The following is a 22,329-nucleotide window of genomic DNA, read 5'->3' as shown; positions in this document are numbered from 1 at the left end:
ACTTTGATTTGACAAGCATTAATTACTTGAGGGAAAGTGGAAAATTAAGTCAGTCATACTTATTCATATTGTGTGGGACCGATGTACACAATAAAATCAAGTAAATTGAAAGAACTTTTTTTTTCAGTGTAATCTTATGTTGGCCAGATATAACTGATATTCTTTATTTTAAATTTGTTTCAGGTATATATAACATTTACTTTGTTTTACAAACAACAGTTACACAACATGTATAAACAAACCATAACAGACGGGTCATCGATGGCTACAAAAGGTCAAATTTTGATATGAAGGTGTTAGAATCTGCTAATTTGGCAAGATTGTAAAATTGTGCCACAGTGCATTCAGTTATGCTGTGCACTTCACCATCATTTTTTCTGCAGCATTGCCAGTGTTCATATGAATAAGTATACTATGTTTTTACTATTTGGTTTGTTATTAAATCTTGTCAAGCTATTAATAACATAACGTGGTAGAACAAGTCAAAAAGCTACATGTCATTAAAATCTCTCCATGCCTCATTTACCTCTACATGATCAGTAGCTGCATCTTGAAATCTTATATGCCACTTGGTTCTGGATAGGCTGTCCTTATTTTGTTCACTGCACATGATGGGATGACTCTACGTACTCTTCTCCCTAGCCAGCCATGCATCCACCAGGTAAACTGTCGATATGAAGCATACCTGTAAGATCTTAAAAAAAAAAAAACAAGAATGAACTACAGACTAATCATTTATGCTTTTTGTCTTAACTGGTAAAACACAAACGTTGAGAAGTACACAGCCCAGTTTACTTAGTTTTTGAATAGTGTAGCAACTGTATTAATTAACTTGCCTATTAGTGACCTGGTTGCAACTTGGTCAGCACTACCACCGGTCATGGAGGCTAACAAGGGCTGCCCAAAGAACATCTGGATTAACACATACAGCTTCAAAGTTTTGGTGCACTATGATGCATGGAGAGTCTGTAAAAATAACGATATCGTAATTTCACTGTATAATAAAAATGAGAATTCTATTAATGTTTTTATCATGTGGTTATGCGATACCATGGATAGCTGCTGCAATAAAATTGAGCTCTTTACAACAAACGCTCTCAGTTGCCGTTGCCATAGGTAAGCAGTAGCCGCATAGACACCAGTAGTTTTCCCTCACTCTCACGTCCTCAAGTGATGGATTGTTTTCATCTTCATCAAAACTAAGTACTGGGGTCCGTTCTTCGTACCTCGCTTACTACATCCAAGATCAAATGACACATCCAAGATCAAATCATCGCGCTAACTTTGAGCTCGCTAATCCGGTTCTCCGAACACACCTGTTGTTGACGATTAGTATAGCTGGATGAAGTAATCTGAGATCACTGGGTGGCTTAAAAGGGGCTACGCATCGATAGTAGAAACACTGATCGGCAACCCTTTGATTGGTCGGCGAAGATGTCGAAGGAGCGCGCTCAGTATTTTTCGGCAGCAGAGCAAGAACTCCAGATTGAGGGATTTCAGGAGTTTCAGAGTTTAATTAAAACGCAAGGGAACACTGCAAAGGCTGCAAAAGCAAGGAGAGAGGGCTGGCAGAAAGTTGCTGACAAATTAAACTCGTAAGTAATTTATTATATTATATTCCATTATATCCTCTTTCACATTAGAGCCACAACAGGACCCACTAGAACATGGGAACAAGTAAAAGTGAAATATAAGAATATTCCACAGAATGGTAATATTTATCACCTATATTGCTTTTAGTCTCTTGAAAAGAGACCCTGAAATAATCTGTTTGTTTGTTTATAACAGCAACCAAGAAAAGGGCAGAGCAAATAAAGACAGGTGGTGGTCCTGCACCCCCTCGTCACACCCCGGCTTTTTGTACTGTGACATTTATTGACATTGTGGGGTTTTTGTGTTTAGTTTTACATAACACTCCATCACTTTTACCTGTTCCCATGCAAGGGGTGACTGAAGCATGCACAGTAAGTTGGGAGATATATATATCTATCTATCTATATATATATATATCTATATATATATATAGAGAGAGAGAGTGTTAGGTAAATAATACCCTCACGGGAGAATCAATATCTCTCTATGAGCACACTGTCGCGCTGAGCTAAAGGATTCTGTCTATCCCGCAATATACGCTGAATTCTGGAAACTCTCCTTATCAATCTTGCACCTTCCGCAATGGGTTGCTCGCGTACAAACGGACAGGACATGGCTGCGACAGACTTCCCAAATCCACCTCCGCTTTTATAGCCGTGGTCTCTCATCTTGATTACACGAAGTGTTTTACTATTACTACTCTAAAATATGAATTACATCTGAAATAATCAAATACATGAAATAGAATGATTAATAGTACATTTCCCTTTTTTTAGGAAATGACCTGTATGTATCTGTATGAAATCAATAAAAGAATCAAATACTGCATTATCTTTAGTTACATTGATAATATTTATTTATGGAAAAACAGTGGAGAAATATCGCTGTTGCTTTCGTATAAATGAAGCAGACATACCTGAGTGGCCGCGATCTAATCCTGTTTACATAAAGTAAGCCTGCTCCCGAGCAGGTTTACGCTTACGGATCTGTTGCTATGACAGCAAGTCCCGGATGAGCTTCGGAGAACCGAACGATCCAAGATCACGCGAAATCGTCAACAATCAAATCCGGCTAACTTACTTAGTGAGGTACGAAGAACGGGCCCCTGGTTGACTATTTCCATCCTGTCTCTTTGTTTGCTTTGGTTCAAACTGGAAAGGTTGAGCAGGAGCCATTACCAGTGCGCTGCTAACTGTGAATTCGATGCGATGCAACCGTATGACATCACTACCCAGAGTGCATTGAGAAGTGAATAACAATGGCGGCCTACTGGTAAATCGGTTTAATATAAAATGTGCTTAAAAGGAAAACATTTAATGTATTTTAATACCACATATATATTATTGAAAGCACAGTACATATTTTAGCGCAAACATGTCTTAATAATCCGGGTTCTTTTAAAGGAAAACATTTTTTGAAATTGTGGCAGGGGTTTGGTCTCCGGCCTGCTGCAGTGGAGAGGTGGTGCAGAGAGCTAATGGGGCAGTGTTGGGATGGCAGAGAAGACAGGTGTTTATGTTCAATTCAATTTTATTTATACAGCGCTAAATCACAACAACAGTTGCTCAAAGGCGCTATATATTGTAAGGTAGACCCTACAATAATACATACAGAGAAAAATCCAACAATCATATGACCCCATATGAGCAAGCACTTTGGGGAAAGGAAAAAAAACCAAAATTCTTTCAACAGGAAGAAACCTCCGGCAGCTCAGGGAGGGGCGGGGCCATCTGCTGCGACTGGTTGGGGTGTGAGGAGGAAAACAGGATAAAGACATGCTGTGGAAGAGAGACAGAGATTAATAACAGATATGATTCGATGCAGAGAGGTCTATTAACACATAGTGAGTGAAGGTGAACGAAGAAGAAATACTCAATGCATCATGGGAATCCCCCTGCAGCCTACATCTATTGCAGCATAACTAAGTAACTAACAGTAACAGAATTACTGGCGACATAAAATTACTGTAAAAAATACTTCATACTGTAACATAAAAATGTTACAGTATGAATTGAACATGGATGCTGCAGAATGTAATATGCTAAAATGATTTTAAAGTGTAAAGTGGTGAGATTCTGTAGACCTTTACTCTCTTCAGGGATGAACACAGGCGGTGACTTATAACACCAGCTAGCATTCACTGGACAGTGCAGTCTTGAGATCCCTACCTGGGTGTTTCAACTTCCACTCTCCCCTTGCCTCATGCGGCCTCAACAACTCAGTAGGGTGGGGCAATGTCTTACTAAGGTTTTACCTCTTGGCCTCAGTGACTTTTTCCATACCTTGGTTTGTGTGATGACTCACGCCATCATAATATCTTCAGTCTGGTTCAAGTCTGGGCCCTGGAATGGCGATGGATATTTAAGGACATTTTCAGAGTGGTCCTGGCCAAGTGATGTGGCACATTCAGCTGTGATCTCTTGTGGGAAAAAGCTCCAAGCATCTTGCCCTGGATCATGATTTTTCCAGTCAGGCTGAAGAGGGGGATTGTTCAGCGCCATTAAGCTGCTCAGCCAGCGGCACTTCAGGATAAGGTTATTGAAGCTATCACCAAGAGTTTCACCTTCCTGTCCGTGGAACCCCTGCCATTGAGAAATTATTAAAGTTTGCATGACTACAAACAACATTCAATCCAAAAAAACAGCTGTTGTGTTTAAGTTACAGTTTCTTATTAAACACACAATTTAACATATTGCGATTGGTTGCCTGTCCCACAAATGCACAGTGTGGTGTATTTACAATATGTGTAATGTTGTGACTGTTATTCCAACAAACCTGAGCAACAGTGTTTTTGAAACCATAGTAAACAGCAAGCTGAAGGTTCTGAATGGTTAACTTTATGTATTCCTGAACCTGAAAGAAATAATGAAACCGGTCATTGATCTTTACCACAGAAGCTTCCACATATATACAGGTATTTTTGAAAATGGAGCTTTCCGTTTTCATTTTTAAAAAAACAACCCGTCCACATGTAAACGCCAAAAACGAAGGAAACGCTGCTAGGAACATGCTAAAACAACAGGTGGCAACCCTGTAGAAATCTTGGCCAATCAGAAGTCTGGAAGTCTGGGCGGGAAAGAGTAAACAAAGATGGTGCATAGAAGCAGAACTCAGTCCTATGTGTGGAGGGACAGTAACTGCGTGTGTATATGTAAGAGTAAAATTAACAGTATTTTGTCTAAGTCCATCATTGTAGAAAATCTTTTCACTGAAACAATAACGTGGTGCACAGTGTGGTGTCAAAAAAGGCGCACACCTTTGACGCTGCATTTTCTCCGTTTTCCACATCTACATGTAAACGCAACAATTGAGTTTTTAAAAATCTGCATTTTCAGTGACCGAAAACACTGTAAACGTGTGGACGATAGGTGTAAATGCATAGAAAAATCTGTGTTTTCAAAAATACCCATGTACGTATGGACGTATTTGGTGATCATGTTTAACACATGCAAAACACATCAGTACCTTCTGAGATGCTTCAGTGTTATCCACATTAAAGTTAAATGCTGACTCTATCTTTTTCTTCTTCTTCTTTATTTCCTCTGCCCCACATTGAAAGTTGCGCTATAATCATCAGAGGGAATGAAAATATTTTTTAATTAAGAAAAAAGTTCATACTACACCTCTCACCTCGTTAGACTGTATAATGTACCTGAATCCCAGCTTTGATTTGCTCTGGGTCGCTCTGAGCTGCCTGCTTGATTTTAGGCTTGATTTGAGCCCAGTGCTTCCTCAGCTCTTTATACATTTCTTTCAGTCTGGTTTCATTCACTGGGTTGTTCATGTTTTCAGAGTTCCCCGTCTTTAGTGGAAGATCAACATCTCCTGCCACTCTGGTAATAATAATAGATAATCTTGAAAGTGGAAAAAACAAAAAAACAAACAAACAAACAGATGGCAATGTCTAGAGCATCATACACAGCACTGTTAAATCAATGTTTCTGTACGTCACCTGTCTTTGAATGATTTAAATTCTTCTTCGGTTTCCCTATGTGCAGATCTGTGAATAGTGTTTGGTACAAATAAGTGATTTGTTTCTGTGTTCCACAGTTCACGTGATTATAGATCAGGTATTTTTGGTTTCGTGACAGGTTTCAATTTCCTTTATCATCTGAAAAATTATGAATTAATTATGAATTAATAATTTGTCACAACCTGTGGAGTCTTTAGTTGCCAAAGAAGCTATTTTGAATCTAAAAATTGGAATAAATCCATCAAACTAACTGTTTCGAATATCAGTGTTCACAAGCATACAGCCACACCAACAGAGGAGTTCCTTAAAGATGAAAACTGGAGAAAATCAAAATTTAAAGACAGCAAGCAGTCATACATGTGAGGGATTTTAATAACAAGGTATGAACCTGAATACCTTATTATCGCTTTGTCTGACATATTGTCATGCTCTAACATTAACCTCCTGAGACCCGAACTCTTCCACGACATGCATTTTTAATTTTTCTTTGATATTTGGGCATATTGGGGCCCGATGAATGTAAATTACCAGATTTTTTTTTACCTTATTTTTGTTTTTAAGAAAAATAAGAGCCACAAATGAGGGTATTCGTCTAAAATTTTGATAGAACAGTAGCAGTATAATGTCCTCGTAAGTGGATATCAGGCCCTTGTAGGGCAAAATTGAGTATTTTTGGTCTAAATAACTCAAAAATGTGATGTCGACATATGTGGACACCAGGTCCTAGGAGGTTAAGGTATAAATACTTCTGTATTTTCTGCAAAATGGACACAGATAATACATCGAGAAAGTTTGCAGTCTGCCCTTTTATTGTATGTAAGTTGTTTAATTCTGTATTCTCTAATACAAGGTAGAAAAAGGGAAAAATGTATATCTGTCCCAAATATTGCGAAGGTCACTGTGATTTAGGAAACACATGCTTCTATTAATAAAATAATAAATAAAATAATACAAGTTTGGTGTCACCACAGCCTGGATGGACTCGAAACATTTTTATGTCTTTTTGTACTGATATGTGTTTACCTTTCTTGTTGGAGTTTGTCTTTGTAAAACTTTTCCATCTCAGCGAAACTGTTACAACAAAAAAGAAAAAAAGAAAAAAAGTTATTCCTGTACAGTTCCAATTTCAATTATCATCCCCCTTTTTATTTTATTTTTTGAAGCCGATGTCTTAGTAAAGTAGCAGTGTGTAAAAATGACTTGTGCCTTTTTGGAAAAAATTCAACAATTCATTCAACAAATTTTATGGATAAAAATTCAAGTTTAAAATGACCTATTACTAGGAACAGAATAATCTAAATCAGGGGTCTTAAACTTGCAGACCACGGGCCATTTGCGGCCCACGTCACCTCTACCTCTACATATGAATGTGAAGAAATATTTTTTTTAAATTATTATACGGAAAATGATTTAATACGACGGCAGAGTGTTACAGGCATGGCCCTTTAAGACTGTAGCCTCATGGGCGGTGTAGTCCTTGCTGCAGGGAGAACGTGTGGGACCACCCCTTCTGCTGTGTGTGTGTGTGAGCGTGAGGGAGGGAGAAAAAGTAAAGTTGAAAAATACGAGGTGCTACCAAGCAGAAACGGGAGATGGAAGCATGTAAATATAAAAATAACCACTGCAGCCAAAAAGAGTGCCTGAAGAGCCCAGTTGTAAGTAAGCTATTAAGACTCGACTGTACACTGTGTTCGTGTTTTCCTCCGAAACAATAAAGTTCTGGTGGAGCAGCCTTTCAATGCCTCTTTCAGTCTATCGCTAGCAAAGCTGACCCAGACAGTAAAGCTAGTTCCCGGCTACGAGCCCGACACGGAACCCAAAGTATTAGCCAGAGGTCTCCTTACCACGGTTCGGAGCCGTGGACCTGGCCGAGGTAACAAGAGAGTGCAAACATGTTGAGAAAACAATTTTCACTTGCAGTCGAAAACTAATGTGTACGCTTATGCCTGCATTTAGTTTTTATTAAATACAAACAAAATTGTAGCAAAAGTGCTGCCACGTGTCTGTCCAGAAAGAGCTGTTTATTTGGTAGTTCAAGGAAACTACTGTACTATACTGCTGATTGACTGTCTTCTGCTACTCAAATACATTACATTGCAATGCTGACCTGTGCTAACTTGCATATGACAAATGAAACTAAAACTGAAAGGCTTCAGGTAGTTAAGAGTGAGAAAAAAAATTGCGTTCATGTTTGTAATTTTGTCTTGTTACACAATATTTGGAATTAAATAAAACAAAAAAAACCACTACATTTTAGGAAATATTAGTGTGTGTTTTCGTGGGGTTTTTTTTGTACTACTTGGTCACTAAAGTGGCCCTCCAATGAGATGATGGTGCCAGAACTGGCCCGCGGCTCATTTGAGTTTGAGACCCCTTGCTCTACATAATAATGGACGTGTATGTTGAGAGACGGTCTATATACAGTGGCTTGCAAAAGTATTCGGCCCCCTTGAACTTTCCCACATTTTCTCACATTACAGCCACAAACATGAATCAATTTTTTTGGAATTCCACGTGAAAGACCAATACAAAGTGGTGTACACGTGAGAAGTGGAACGAAAATCATACATGATTCCAAACATTTTTTACAAATAAATAACTGCAAAGTGGGGTGTGCGTAATTATTCAGCCCCCTTTGGTCTGAGTGCAGTCAGTTGCCCATAGACATTGCCTGATGAGTGCTAATGACTAAATAGAGTGCACCTGTGTGTAATCTAATGTCAGTACAAATACAGCTGCTCTGTGACGGCCTCAGAGGTTGTCTAAGAGAATATTGGGAGCAACAACACAATGAAGTCCAAAGAACACACCAGACAGGTCAGGGATAAAGTTATTGAGAAATTTAAAGCAGGCTTAGGTTACAAAAAGATTTCCCAAGCCTTGAATATCCCACGGAGCACTGTTCAATCGATCATTCAGAAATGGAAGGAGTATGGCACAACTGTAAACCTACCAAGACAAGGCCGTCCACCTAAACTCACAGGCCGAACAAGGAGAGCGCTGATCAGAAATGCAGCCAAGAGGCCCATGGTGACTCTGGAAGAGCTGCAGAGATCTACAGCTCAGGTGGGGGAATCTGTCCATAGGACAACTATTAGTCATGCACTGCACAAAGTTGGCCTTTATGGAAGAGTGGCAAGAAGAAAGCCATTGTTAACAGAAAACCATAAGACGTCCCGTTTGCAGTTTGCCACAAGCCATGTGGGGGACACAGCAAATATGTGGAAGAAGGTGCTCTGGTCAGATGAGACCAAAATGGAACTTTTTGGCCAAAATGCAAAACGCTATGTGTGGCGGAAAACTAACACTGCACATCACTCTGAACACACCATCCCCACTGTCAAATATGGTGGTGGCAGCATCATGCTCTGGGGGTGCTTCTCTTCAGCAGGGACAGGGAAGCTGGTCAGAGTTGATGGGAAGATGGATGGAGCCAAATACAGGGCAGTCTTGGAAGAAAACCTCTTGGAGTCTGCAAAAGACTTGAGACTGGGGCGGAGGTTCACCTTCCAGCAGGACAACGACCCTAAACATAAAGCCAGGGCAACAATGGAATGGTTTAAAACAAAACATATCCATGTGTTAGAATGGCCCAGTCAAAGTCCAGATCTAAATCCACTCGAGAATCTGTGGCAAGATCTGAAAACTGCTGTTCACAAACGCTGTCCATCTAATCTGACTGAGCTGGAGCTGTTTTGCAAAGATTTCAGTCTCTAGATGTGCAAAGCTGGTAGAGACATACCCTAAAAGACTGGCAGCTGTAAGGTGGTTCTACAAAGTATTGACTCAGGGGGCTGAATAATTACGCACACCCCACTTTTCAGTTATTTATTTGTAAAAAATGTTTGGAATCATGTATGACTTTCGTTCCACTTCTCACGTGTACACCACTTTGTATTGGTCTTTCACGTGGAATTCCAATAAAATTGATTCATGTTTGTGGCTGTAATGTGAGAAAATGTGGAAAAGTTCAAGGGGGCGACATACTTTTGCAAGCCACTGTAAATACTGTTTCATGGGTATTCATAAATATTGCAGAAATATAATTACCCTGTTTTTTTCAGGCTCACTCTGTAAAATGCTTCCATCTCACCCAAACTATTTAAAAACGTAAACAGATTAATCTGTTAAAACATATCAGATCACTAATTCATCATTAAACACAGATTTCATGTACAATATCAGACCGATAATTTTTAAACATAATACCAAACATATAGAAACCAATACTAACAGTTTAAATTCTACATTTGTCTTTCTTAACAAACCATCCATTTTGTTTGTTTTTGTATCACCGTTATTAAACAATACTGCAAAGTTAGTGATCAATCATACCACTGTGCAAAATTTTCACATTTCACCAGATTATGCTAACAGTACCTCTCTTTGACTGAATTTAGTTTCTCCTCTTGATCTTTCACCACCATACTGTGAGACAAATATACAGCATGTAAAATAAAGGTCTCATACTATCAGTGAACAGATTAAAAAAAGGATGAAATGAAAAGAAGAAATGAGAAACTTGACACATTTATGAAAGATGAGAAAAAATATTTACTTTGCCTCATGAAGTTTTCTTTCCATCTCAGCCAAACTGTTTAAAAACATCAAAGAGAGGTTATTCACAATACACAATATATTCAGTCAGCCCCTTGATTACAAATAAATCTGTAGCTACTGTTTTATGTACAAGTCCACCGCCTGATTCAGCAGCTTGTAGAACATCCTTTAGCAGCAGTGACCCACAGTGATGGTTTCCTGTGTGATTTTATCAGCCAGCAAGTCTTGTGCTTTGTTCACCTATAACACCTATATGATACACATTTTTGGCTTCTAATGCTACAGATCTGCAACTGGCTTTGGGCTGTGCAAGTCTCTCTCTTCCGGAAGATGATTGAATGAATAATTATAAATACTTTGACAACTGAGTTGTGTTCTCTCTATTCAGTAAAAGAATAAAAGAACCAGATTTACATATTTCACTCATCTTAACTGCACTACTGTATAATTCTGCATAAACAATCATTCTGTACAATATGATAATTTTAATTCTACAACTTTATAACTTGCATAGTTCATATTTCAGTATAGCTGTAGATTTCATATTTCTGTATCGCTTTTTTATTTCATATTTTTGTATAGTTTTCATATTTATATCCTGTACATAGCCTGTACATAGAATAAGCTTTTCGAGATCTTTATGAAGGACATAGTGCTTAGCCTTAGAAATAAGGCACAGTTGGTAAAAGCTAGATTTGATTACTGAGGACACTTGTTTGTTAAATTTAAAAGAGCTGGAAAAAAAAGAGCTATACAGCAGGAAACCTAGGTCACTAACCGTGTCAGAGAGAGAAGTGGCAAAGGAACCAAGGGTATCAGCTAATCGATCCCGGGGGGAATAGTTGCCAAACACGACAATTTCTTTTTCATTCAGGATAAAAGAGTTGCCCGTAAGCCATTCTCTGACTTCTCTCATACACTCTAGGAAGCAGTGCATTGAAAATATATTTATATATCGTCAGCATAGCAGTAATAAGAAATGCTATATTTTTCAAAGATTAAGCCTAGAGGGAGCATGTATAATGAGAATAACATTGGGCCAAGCACAACGCCTTGGGGCACACCACAGCATAAGGATGCAGTTGAGGAAGAATACGTACACAAGGTAACAGAGAAAGAGCTGTTCAAGAGGTACGAATTGAACCAGTTAAGGGCTTCACCCCGAATGCCCACAGTGTGTTCTAACCTCGTTAATAAAATATTATGATCGACCACATCAAAGGCTGAGGACAAATCCAATAAGACTAATACAGCAGAATGCCCTGAATTAGTAATTACAAGAAGATCATTAAGGATTCTCAGCAAAGCTGTTTCGGTGCTCTGGTGTGGTTTGAAACAAGACTGAAATTTATCACAGATGTCATGTGCATCCAGGTAAGCCTGGAGTTGGGAGAGAACTATCTTTTCTAAGATTTTGGAGAGGAACGGAAGTTTGGAGATCGGCCTATAATTAACGAGGTCACTATGGTCAAGACACCTCTTTTTAAGAACAGGTTTCACTACAGCATCTTTAAAAACAGAGGGAACATAGCCAGAAGACAATGATGAATTCATTAAAAATAAGAAACTGGGCCCAATTACATCAAAGCCATCCTTCACAATGCGAGGCGGGAGAGTATCATGTGCAGAACTAGTATTTTTCAGTTGCTCGACAATTTGCAAGGTACACAGTGATACTGGCTCAAAGTGATGAAAGGTTGAAACACAAGATAGGCCACTTTGGCACGTTTAGCAGCAACTTGAAACTCCAGGCGGCTAGAACGCAAAATATCAAAGCATACCTGGAGATTATCTTACTGCCATTTCCTCTCAGCTCGGCGGCATACACGCCATAGGGCACGTGTAGAATCGTTAAACCAACGTTGTGAATGAGTTCTAGAGGATTTCATTTTAATCGGTGCTACAGTACAGTAATAGAAGAACACGTGGATAGCAAGGAATTAGTGATGTCGTCAACCATATGAGGTTTGGAACAGTCAAAGATAGTAGTAGAGGCAGAGTTGAGGAAAGCCACTGAAAAATTAGTCACTGATTCAGAATTAATTATACGCATAGGGCGTCAGGGATTCTCAGGATACAGTTCAATCTTACACAGATCAACATCAAAGATAGCTGGGATGTGATCAGAGATCGCAACATTATCAATATGCTTAATACAAATATCCAAGCCATATGAAAAAAACAAATCGAGAGTATGGCCTTTGAAGTGGGTTGGCCCATTAACCCACTGGACAAGGTTAAAAGAGTCAGTAAGTTTAAGATAGTCTGTGGCTAAAAGGTCATCCTTACAGCAAACATGAATGTTAAAATCACCAGTAATAAAAACACAGTCATATTTAACAAAAACAGTTCCTAACAGATCAGTAAGATCATGAATAAAAAAATTATCATACTTCGGCGTAAACCACAACACACAAGGTTTTAGAAGAATTTACCAGTTCCAGCAATTGAACTTCAAAGCTAGAGTAGGTAGGAGAAGGCAGCTGCTGAGCTTTATTTATATTTTTAAAAATTGAGGCTAAGCTGCCACCTCAGGGGGAACAGTCAGGGAAAGAAGCCCCGAAAAGGAGAACGAGTCACCAGGGCGAATCCATGTCTCTGTCAGGAACAAGATGTCAAGCCCCGAAGAGAGGAAGAAGTCATTTAAGATAAAAGTCTTGTTCACCAGTGACCTTACATTCAGTAGAGCCATCCGCATCATAGGGGCTGTGTCTCTGCTTGTAGCGCGGCGCAGATGGCTTAAATTGTTGTGGCAAACACCACCTCTAGAAGACGATATCCAGGTCCGAATAGGTAGGCATGCCTCTGGTAGGGCGGGGTAGACTTGCTTCCTGATGAAGCAAATCCACCAACAGCTGAGTGATCAAACAGAAAACCGGTGCCGGGAGCTGGAAGAGGTAGGTAGAATGTCCATGGTAGCATATGCATTAGCCATGGCCTGTGCTTGAAAATAAGCCTTAAGGCGGACACGAATGCCACTTCGTTTAAAACACTTCCTGTAGCGTTTCTTGTGTAGGGTGGGTAAAGGCAGGCGGGATATGCTGGTGGAGGAGACTGAGCGCATCAGAGTGGCACCTCCCAAGGTCCATCGTGAGTCCGACTCATGAGATTGATAAAAACTAATGTCCAAAAGTGTTTGTCGGTCGTAGGTAATTAGTGCATTGCCACCAGATGAACATAATATCAAAACAATGAGTAGTACTATGCAAAAGTCGAGAAAAGGAGTCTAAAGCAGTGACGAGGAAAAAAAATGAGGACAGAGAGGCCTGCCATATACACTGGCGCCATCTTGAAAAAACTTCTACTTTATTATTACTTCTACCATATTAATAAAACCATGTTAATAAGCAACACTCTCCAAAAGAATGCAACATTTTTTTGAAAAAAAATTAAATAATACTTTAACAGTCTAAGTGTAATTATGTGAGGTTAGACAGCAGACTTCAGTGTTTCACCAGATTATGCCAACAGTACCTCTCTTTGACTGGATTTAGTTCCTCCTCTTGAGCTTTCACCACCATACTGTGAGAGAAAACAGCATGCAAAACAAAAGTCTCATACTATTGGTGAACAGATTAAAAGGGATGAAATAAAAAGAAAAAATGAGAAACTTGAAGCACTTATGAAAGATGAGAAAAAAATATTTACTTTGCCTCATGAAGTTTTCTTTCCATCTCAGCCAAACTGTTTAAATACATCATTGAGAGGTTATTCTGATTAACAATATATTCAGCCAGCTTGATGATTGGAACTAAATATGTATCTACTGTTATGTGTGCAAGTCCACCACCTGATTCAGCAGCTTGTAGAACATCCTTTAGCAGCAGTAACCTGCAGTGATGGTTTCCTGTGTGACTTTATCAGCCAGAAGTCTAGTGCTTTGTTCACCTCTAGCTTTGCAAACCTAAGCCATTTAGTTATGTTATTTTAGATAGAAGAAGATTTTTCTTGTGACCCTTCCAAACAGCCATGCTTGTCCAGTCAATTTGTAATTGTGATATCATTAACATTAACCTTTAGCCTGCTGACCGAGGCCTGTAGAATTCCTGGATTTGTTGCACAACCTTGTGATGAATTTGCTTAACGCACACTTCTAGGAAGATTATAGTGTTCTCTAGAATATTGACATTATCTCTCCATATGTAATGATACCCCAGCCCTTGGTTATGCACCTGGATATTACTTTAAGACACTCCAGCAAGCCCAGCCACGCCCAAAAGCATACATATAAAACATGTTCATGTCCCAACAGGTTTATTTTGTTCAGAGTCAAAGTTAAGGAATCTCAAAAAATGATGCATAGCTGATTGTAATAAAATTTTGATTAAAATATAGATTTTTTTCGTGTGCTTTTTTAATGTAAACTTTCTCATGTTTTGCAAAAAAACAAAAACAAAACAACTGTTGGATGATGAACTGATGGAGGGGAATGGAAATCATTTTTGTATTCAGTTCCCTAAAAAAACATAAAATTTCCTAAAAATTATTCCATGCAGCTGAAACAAAACATTTCTTGCAGACCTGTGTAATTCAAGAATTATTGAAGTGCATTTGATGACCAGCACCTGAGTTCCACTCACTCAGTTTTTCACGAGACTGCATAGAATTCAGTGAAAGCTGTCTTTTCTACACAACTGTAAGAGTCTTTTTGGAACCTATTGAGAACAGGATGTTACATAGCTATGGGGACAGGCAACCTGAGGAAACCTGCAGCATAGAAAATTGGGGGCCTGTATCAATATGCATACTTGTATATACATGCGGTCTCGTGGACCTGTGATACGTCATCAGTCGGTTATGTCAGTTTGAACTGTTCCAATTCAAAGTAGGTAGGCATCAAGCGAGAACACGAAAAATTCTCGGATGCGTTCTCGCTCCGCCTGTTTTATCGAGCATGCATCGGTGGTGACTTGTCTGTACTTGGTACAGCTAAATATCCCAGAATGCTTTTCTTCCAAAACTCAGCTAAAAACTTTTAAATATTACTCTTTGTGGGTCACAAAATAAACTTTTAGGTCCATATTCGTTTTGTTAACAAGTCCGGACTCCCGTGTCAGTATGGACTTGCGCACTTGAGAACTTGAGAAAGGCCTATGTGGTAAAACGAAATCTTGCCTGCCAACAGTCACGCTATTTTTTTTTCCACATATGTTAACAGTATCTTGTAGAAATCTTCCCCTTTGCTGTTTCTCCTGGAAACTCCAGTAAGCTGGGTGACCCTCAAAATTTATTATAAATAATTCTAACACACGTATCTCTATGTTCTGCATGCATGTATAAGGCTACGCATCTTACCAAATCATCTGCAAAGCACAGTGTACACAGTCCTTTCACTCCACTCAGTTCAACCAATCTGTCACCACAACCTGGTAACCTGATTCAAGCAAGATTTATTTGCAGACCTTCAATCTGCACAGGCAGTTATTTTTTGATACATCACAACCCAAGTTCTATTTTTTTGTGGAAATTCAGTAAGTATAACTCTAAACACACCAGAAGTAATGAGTGATGCTTTACAAAACACTTTAGTGAAAATAAACTATCAAAACATTTTAAGTATGTGATTACATTTCAGTGTTGGCCAGTTCTGCTATTTAATTTAATATCTGTTGTATTAGGGAATTGTATTCCAAAATTATAAAGAAATATCAATATATCCATACCCCCAAAATACTAATTTCACATAAAAACGTAGAAGTAATAATTTCAGAGTACTGTTTACTGAGCTTTTTAAAATTTAAAATCTTATGATGAGATGATCATATAGCAAAATAAATAGAATATAATTCATGCAGTCTATCCTGTGTCCAGCTGTGGAAACCAGGTAAATGAAGCAATTTTAAAAATGTCTGATCAAAAACAACAAATCATATTAAAAAAGAGTGAATCCTTACCTCAGCTCCTGTGGAGCTGCTGATTGATTCCAGTCTCTAATTTGAAGGTAAAGAGGAAACACTGATATCACAGATATTTAGAGAGATGGTAACTTTCCAGAGAGGAAAAATACTAAACCTTAGCTGTGCACTATATACTCTATCATATCATTTCAAACTAAGGAAAACTGATAAACAAAACCAAATTACATCCACTCTCTTTCATGTTTAAATAGTTTTAACTAGTGTAACCTTTAAATCTGACAGTTTATGCAATGATACAGGTTAATATAATGTATTTACCTGCTGTTCTTTTGAGTACTCATCATGGTGTGTCTTGTCCTGTTTATTGGAAATCTTTTTTCCAGTCTGACACAAGTACGACTGTTACACTGAACTCAACAAACCAGGGGGTGGAGTTCAGTGAGGTCCACCCCCTGGTTTGTTCATAAATACTCTGTAGCTGCTGTGCTTCAGCACTGTTTCCACAATGGATAACTCATACATCATAGCGATAGACTTTGGCACTGCGTACAGTGGATATGCTTTCAGTCTGACAAAAAGAGAAGCAGAAACTGAACCTCGTTTAAAATACTGGGGTCAACAGGTTTCACTGAGGACCCCAAAGACTCCGACCTGCATCCTTTTTGATGAGCATGAAAAATTTCTCAGCTTTGGTTATGAAGCCCAGTCAGCTTATTTTAGAACACGCGGTGATGAAGCCAGAAAGAAATTCTTCTTTGAATGCTTCAAGATGTCCCTCTATGGCAAAGTAAGTGTAACAATCTGATGATATCAATATTCTTATACTATGGTTTAACACTTTCTGCTTTGTGTTGAATGTTTTATAGGTGTTAATAATTAAATACATTTAGCTCTTGCATTTTACTAATCTACCTTATTAGAACATAAACATAAGCACATTAATTTTAAACTATCATTTCATCTTACCTCCCCCCATATAAATATATATGTAAGAAGTTACAAACCTAATAACTAATATCCAGTCTGCCATTATAGAAGCTTAACAGTGATGTGACGATAGAAGCTGCAAATGGAAGGTCAATGAAGGCACTGAAGGTGTTCACAGAAGCTCTGAGATATCTGAAGGAGGACGCTCTGAAGTTCATCTCAGAAAATGCTGGTGGGAAGCAGTTCATAGCCTCTGACTTCACCTGGGTGGTGACTGTACCTGCCATCTGGGATCCTTCAGCAAAACAGTTCATGAGAGAAGCTGCGACTCAGGTAACAAAGACAATAAACAGATGTACTGTACAGCTGTTTTAAAGTGAAAAAAGACTTATTTACCTTTGATTTATAGGCAGGAATTGTGACCCCAGGAAAGGAAGACAGACTGGTCATTGCACTGGAACCAGAAGCAGCCTCAGTCTGGTGTAAGAAGCTGCCAGCTGATGGTTTTGAAACAGAAAATAACACTGGAGTCGCACTGAAACTGGCTTTAGGAACACAATACATTGTGGTGGACTGTGGAGGTACTCCATGTTTTCATATTGCAGTTTTTCTTACTTTCACATTCTACTCACACAATGATGTTGTATGCCAAAGTTTACAGGAGTGCAGAGAATTAGAGGAGAGAATGATTTGTAAAGATGCTATCACTTGTCACTTTTAATTATGTTTAATTACTTTCTATGTGTTGCAGGTGGAACCATTGACATCACAGTTCATGAGGTCCTGGAGGGGGGAGCCCTGAAAGAGCTGCACAAGGCCTCAGGAAATGACTTTGGGGGACAAACTGTGGATAAAAAATTCAAAGAGTTCCTCAGAGAAATCTTCACTGATAATTTGTGGGATGCTTATGAAAAAGAGCATCCAGGAGAGCTGCAGAAGATGATGTATGAAATCTCAGTTTTAAAAGAGAATGATGACGATGTGGAGATCAGCTGCCCATATAACCTGGGTGAAATGGCAAAGGAAAAGCAGAAAATGGAAAAGTTTTTTGAATCAGTGAGAGGTGTTTCCTGGAATCAAGGAGCCATCAAAATCTCAAAACAGAAAGTACGATCTTTCTTTGCTGAGAGTCTGAATGGCATCACCAAGAGTCTCAGAGAAATCCTGAAGAAAGATTTCACTATTAAGTACATTCTGTTATTGGGGGGCTACGCTCAAAGCCTGATTCTGCGTCAGCATATTACCAATCACTTTGGTGGTCAATGTAAAGTTCTGTGTCCTTCTCATCCTCAAGAAGCAATCGTGAAGGGAGCTGTGATGTTTGGAAGAAACCCAGCATTGGTGGCATCTCGAATAAGTGCCTTTACTTACGGGGTTTCTTTGTCTAATAGGTTTGATGCATCCAAGCATAGAGCAGACAAGAGATACACAAACAAAGAGGGCGAGTGGTGTGATGGTATTTTCTGTGTACTGGTGAAGGAAAATGAGGAAGTGGGCTGGGATAAAACCAGTGAGCACAGCTTCACTCCAGTAGAAAGAGATCAGACAGCAGTTATCTTTGCATTTTATCGCACAGAGAGAAAAATCCAAGGTCTAATATATGTAGATGAGTGGGGAGTAGAGAAAATTGGTTCAATTATTCTTGAGTCACCTGACACAGCACGCGGCATGAATCGTGAAATCAAACTCGAAATCAAGTTTGGTGCCACAGAAATGACGGCCACAGCCATAGATGTAGATTCAGGTTCCACAGTTAAAACTGAGCTTGACTTCATGGCTAAATCAATGAGATCAATCAGAAACAACGTGTGGCAGAAGTGATGTCATGAAACATCAGACAAACAAATAAATGCATTGTTGTTAGAGTCATTGCAGTTTAAAAAATAGGAAATTCAATGCTGATCAATGTCCTTAAGTTATAATAGGTACTCTAAACTCTATCACAGAAGTAGTGAAAACATCTTTCTTCTTATGAGATCTAATGAGAACCTATGTGCAGTTACATTGTGGCTATGTTAAAAAAATGTTTTTCGTTTTATTACCATTAAAAATGTACAGATAATTCTTACAGCCATGTAAAGCAGACACTTACATCCCAAAGACATTGATCCTCTACAACATCTATTAGCGCTTGTTTGACCACAATAAAGGCCTTTAACATGTTGTTTTAAAGTCATTGTGTAATAAAATATTTTATTTTTTAAGTTATGAACTTGTTTCTTCCTGTAAGGAAATCAGTTGCCTGTATAACCTGTGGACTCATTGCATTCCCTTGCATTGAAGGTGGAGGAGGAGGGTCTTCATCCACTTTGAGTCACAATAGCAAACTTATTTCCTGGTTAATTTTGTAAACATTAAAAATACACCCAATTTTGTCATTCCATGACAAAATCACCAATACATCACATTGTCTAACACATCACGACATTAGGTAACAAATCCTTTCCGGTTTAAAACAAGTAACAACTGGAAAACTGTCAAAACTGTACTTTCCCATATTTCCCATATCATCAGTATCACACTATGCTGTAAACAACAGGTGAGCAGAAAATTATTCAAGAATATTACTGTAAATAAAGTTCATTTTTTCATGCAAGAAGTATTCTCTAATTTCTTTATACTTGAAAGTCAATTTATTGTAACTGAAATGGGCACATACATGTATTTATCTCATTTCACTGTATTTCACTATAAACACCTGTAGTTGTAAGTCTATGTGTATCCAATCTTACACCAAGTACAAATTCTTTGAGCTTAACTATTTCACATTTTTCATCATAATATTTCTGTCTTTTTTTCTTAGTGTTAATTTCAAAAGAAGTTATCTAATTGGTTTAAAATGTGCTCAACTCTTTTGTAAATCTCTGATTCCTTATTATGAGGGGAAAATGTTTGGAGTACTACTTCTCTTCCTTGACTCTGAATGTCACTGACAACTTCCTCAACAGAATAAATTATTTTTTGAACAGTACTTTCAGTAAGAACAGAAGCTTGTAAAAGAGCGAAAATACATCCACACAATCCAACAAGCAAGTCCTTTGAAATAACAGTGGGAACCTGCACCTCTTTTGTTTGTGTTTCTTCAGTAAAGTATTCATGTTTGCCTTATTTTCTGTAATGAACAGGGTGTGTATTCCTGGGGATGGCAGTTAAATGTATGTACCACTGAAAAACTGACACGCAAACAGACTCATTTGGAAAATAGTTTCTGAATGTGTCAGTTTCCATGACGTGCATGAATGGGAACTGAAATTCACCTGTGTGACGGTGGAAAAGTGGGATAATGTCCAAGAAAAAGACACTTTCTAAAGTGTAATAAGAAGTGTATAATGTTTCAAAGAATTACTGCTAATTAACATTATAATTTGGATGTACTCAGTATATTCTAAGGAGCTTAGAAAGAAAAGGCGTCTGGACTTCCAATTTAAAGAAGTCCAGATGCTTTTCTGGTAATTTAAGATGATTTCAAGTGAAGTCAAACTACTGCAAGCCTTTAAATCTACCGGGCCTTTCAGTGTGGAGTTTCTATGTTCTTTGTGAACTTTCTCTGGAGCCAACGTTTTCTCCCAAAGGCCAAATACAGACATGTTAAGTCCTGTCCAAGGTCTGGGATATGTTGAAATGTGAAACACCTGAAGCACCTTCGGGTACTTTCTGAAGAACTGGGTCACTCAGTTGAACTGCATTCCACTAAACTGTCATCATTTCTGTCACACACTCAGAGATAACGAATGTTTCTGTGTTTCCAGTAGCAGTTTTTGATATGGGCGACATGGGCGGTTGCCCAGGGTGGCATCATGGCATCAGCATAAAAAAAGTTGCTCACATCCATCCTGCCCCGACATCATGCCAGCGCATTTTGGGGATTGCATGGGCACCGATCGGTTTTGTGTTGCCCATTTTGCGGCGACTAAAAGCGCCTTCCGTTTGTGAGTTGCGCCTGCTGCTTGCTGCACAGGGAGGAGAGGGGTAGGACGGATGGCGGGGCATTCTCTGACTGGCTGGAGCAGCACCTATTAACCAGCTCACAAAGTCAAACTAAATAAAAACCACCAAACTAGGGCTGTTAGAGTGAATTGTTAAATGTTATTATTGTACTTAAATTTGTAAACCTTGTTTCAAACTGTATGATCAAAGACATACTTTTGGTTCTATTCTCCTCCCCAGCCTGTTGAATGGTGGGGGAGGCTATAGTGTTTAACTGCAGGCACATCCTATGTGAAGGTTCTCTTTTCTTATTTAGTAGGGATGTTTGCTTATTGCCATTTATTGCCACACCTATGCTTGCATATGGTGGACCATTAAAGGGGTTAAGCCATATACAGGGGGGGAGATGACCCTTTTTATGACCAGGGATGTTGTTAAAATGGTTGTAACCAGGAACACGGACACACGCATCCACGCACACAGATACTCGAGTGCACATACACACGTGCATACACACACACTAGTGCTCGTACATGCACACCCACACAGTGTTTTAATCTTTTATGACCACAATGGGTGGTGATTGTTTGTCAGTGAATAAACAGCGGAAAGGGGACACTAGGAGTCGGAGTCGTCTGAGGTCAGGTGCAGAATTGCAGCCTGATCGGCTTCCCTTGCACGTTAAAATGGATCGCTGTTTGTCTTGCTTTGTTCATGGGTGATAAGTCTCTGAACCAGCGGGGCCTGCAAGCGGAGACCCAACAAGGGCTGTCAACAATAACGGCGTTATCACAATTAACCCTCTGGGGTCGCCGGACGCGCCGGCGCGTCAAAATCACATGACCAATTTAAGACGACACAGCTACAAGATGCAGCGACTCTGAGTCTACATTTCAACTTGGTTCGAAAGTGCAGACTTCAAACTATATACCAGTTTTTGAATTGTGTCGATGGGCCACGTAAAACCAGAGTTATGATAAAAAAGTAATAATAAATAAAAATTCTATAAATCTTAACCAATGAAAGTCAGACATTGCTTTTCAACCATGCTTCAACTGAATTATTTTAAACATAAACGCATGAAACAAGCCTGGACAAAAACACAACTTAATATTTTGTTGCACAACCTTTTGAGGCAATCACTGCAATCGAACAAATTCTGTAACTGTCAATGAGACTTCTGTACCGATCAGCAGGTATTTTGGCCCACTCCTCATGAGCAAACTGCTCCAGTTGTTTCTGGTTTAAAGGGCGCCTTTTGCAGACTGCATGTTTCAGCTCCTTCCAAAGATGCTCAATAGGATTGAGGTCAGGGTTCATAGACGGCCACTTTAAAATAGTCCAATGTTTTTCTCTTAGCCATCCTTGGGTGTTTTTAGCTGTGTGTTTTGGGTCATTGTCCTGTTGTAAGACCTATGACCTGCGACTACCCTGCACAGATTCAAGACACCGTGTGTCAGATGCAGCAAAGCAGCCCCAGAACTTAACCGA

General features: G+C 39.0%; 2 protein-coding genes across 5 annotated transcripts in view; one reads left to right on the top strand and one right to left on the bottom strand.

Annotated features, from left to right (window-relative positions):
* Window positions 1-3,317: 3,317 nt before the first annotated feature.
* LOC102082336 (golgin subfamily A member 6-like protein 1) lies at window positions 3,318-16,357 on the bottom strand. 4 transcript variants are annotated; one of them, XM_005462134.2, is made up of 14 exons: window positions 16,303-16,357; window positions 16,021-16,056; window positions 13,775-13,810; window positions 13,601-13,648; window positions 10,125-10,160; window positions 9,947-9,994; window positions 9,617-9,664; window positions 6,590-6,637; window positions 5,546-5,593; window positions 5,246-5,426; window positions 5,059-5,157; window positions 4,369-4,446; window positions 3,876-4,175; window positions 3,318-3,371 (listed from the first exon to the last, which is right to left on the bottom strand). In XM_005462134.2, the coding sequence occupies exons 1-13, from the start codon at window positions 16,326-16,328 to the stop codon at window positions 3,894-3,896; spliced, it is 1,014 nt and encodes a 337-aa protein (XP_005462191.1). In that variant the 5' UTR covers window positions 16,329-16,357; the 3' UTR covers window positions 3,318-3,371; window positions 3,876-3,893. The 4 variants fall into 4 exon arrangements, with proteins under 4 accessions (XP_005462191.1, XP_005462193.1, XP_005462192.1 ...); XM_005462136.2 differs by lacking the exon at window positions 5,546-5,593; XM_005462135.2 differs by lacking the exon at window positions 9,617-9,664.
* Window positions 16,358-16,476: 119 nt separating this feature from the next.
* LOC100699164 (heat shock 70 kDa protein 12A) overlaps window positions 16,477-22,329 on the top strand; it is a 39,301-nt gene continuing 33,448 nt past the window's right edge. The window contains exons 1-3 of the mRNA XM_019351092.2: window positions 16,477-16,771; window positions 17,020-17,244; window positions 17,321-17,492. Of these exons, the coding sequence (XP_019206637.2) occupies window positions 16,490-16,771; window positions 17,020-17,244; window positions 17,321-17,492 (679 nt within the window). The 5' untranslated portion in view covers window positions 16,477-16,489. The remainder of the gene's footprint in view (window positions 16,772-17,019; window positions 17,245-17,320; window positions 17,493-22,329) is intronic.

This window comes from Oreochromis niloticus, linkage group LG3 (genome assembly GCF_001858045.2).
Source record: "Oreochromis niloticus isolate F11D_XX linkage group LG3, O_niloticus_UMD_NMBU, whole genome shotgun sequence".
NCBI classification, from domain to species: domain Eukaryota; kingdom Metazoa; phylum Chordata; class Actinopteri; order Cichliformes; family Cichlidae; genus Oreochromis; species Oreochromis niloticus.
Note: the sequence above shows the minus strand (reverse complement) of the source record. Positions and strands in the feature narration are given on the sequence as shown.

Coding starts and splice junctions, on each gene's coding strand:
- LOC102082336 (XM_005462134.2), bottom strand. CDS start 16,328: ATGATGAGTACTCAAAAGAACAGCAG. Junction 9,995..10,124: donor AGAAAACTTCATGAGGCAAA/GTAAATATTTTT, acceptor TTTGTCTCACAG/TATGGTGGTGAAAGATCAAG. Junction 4,447..5,058: donor ACACTGAAGCATCTCAGAAG/GTACTGATGTGT, acceptor TATTTCTTTCAG/GTTCAGGAATACATAAAGTT.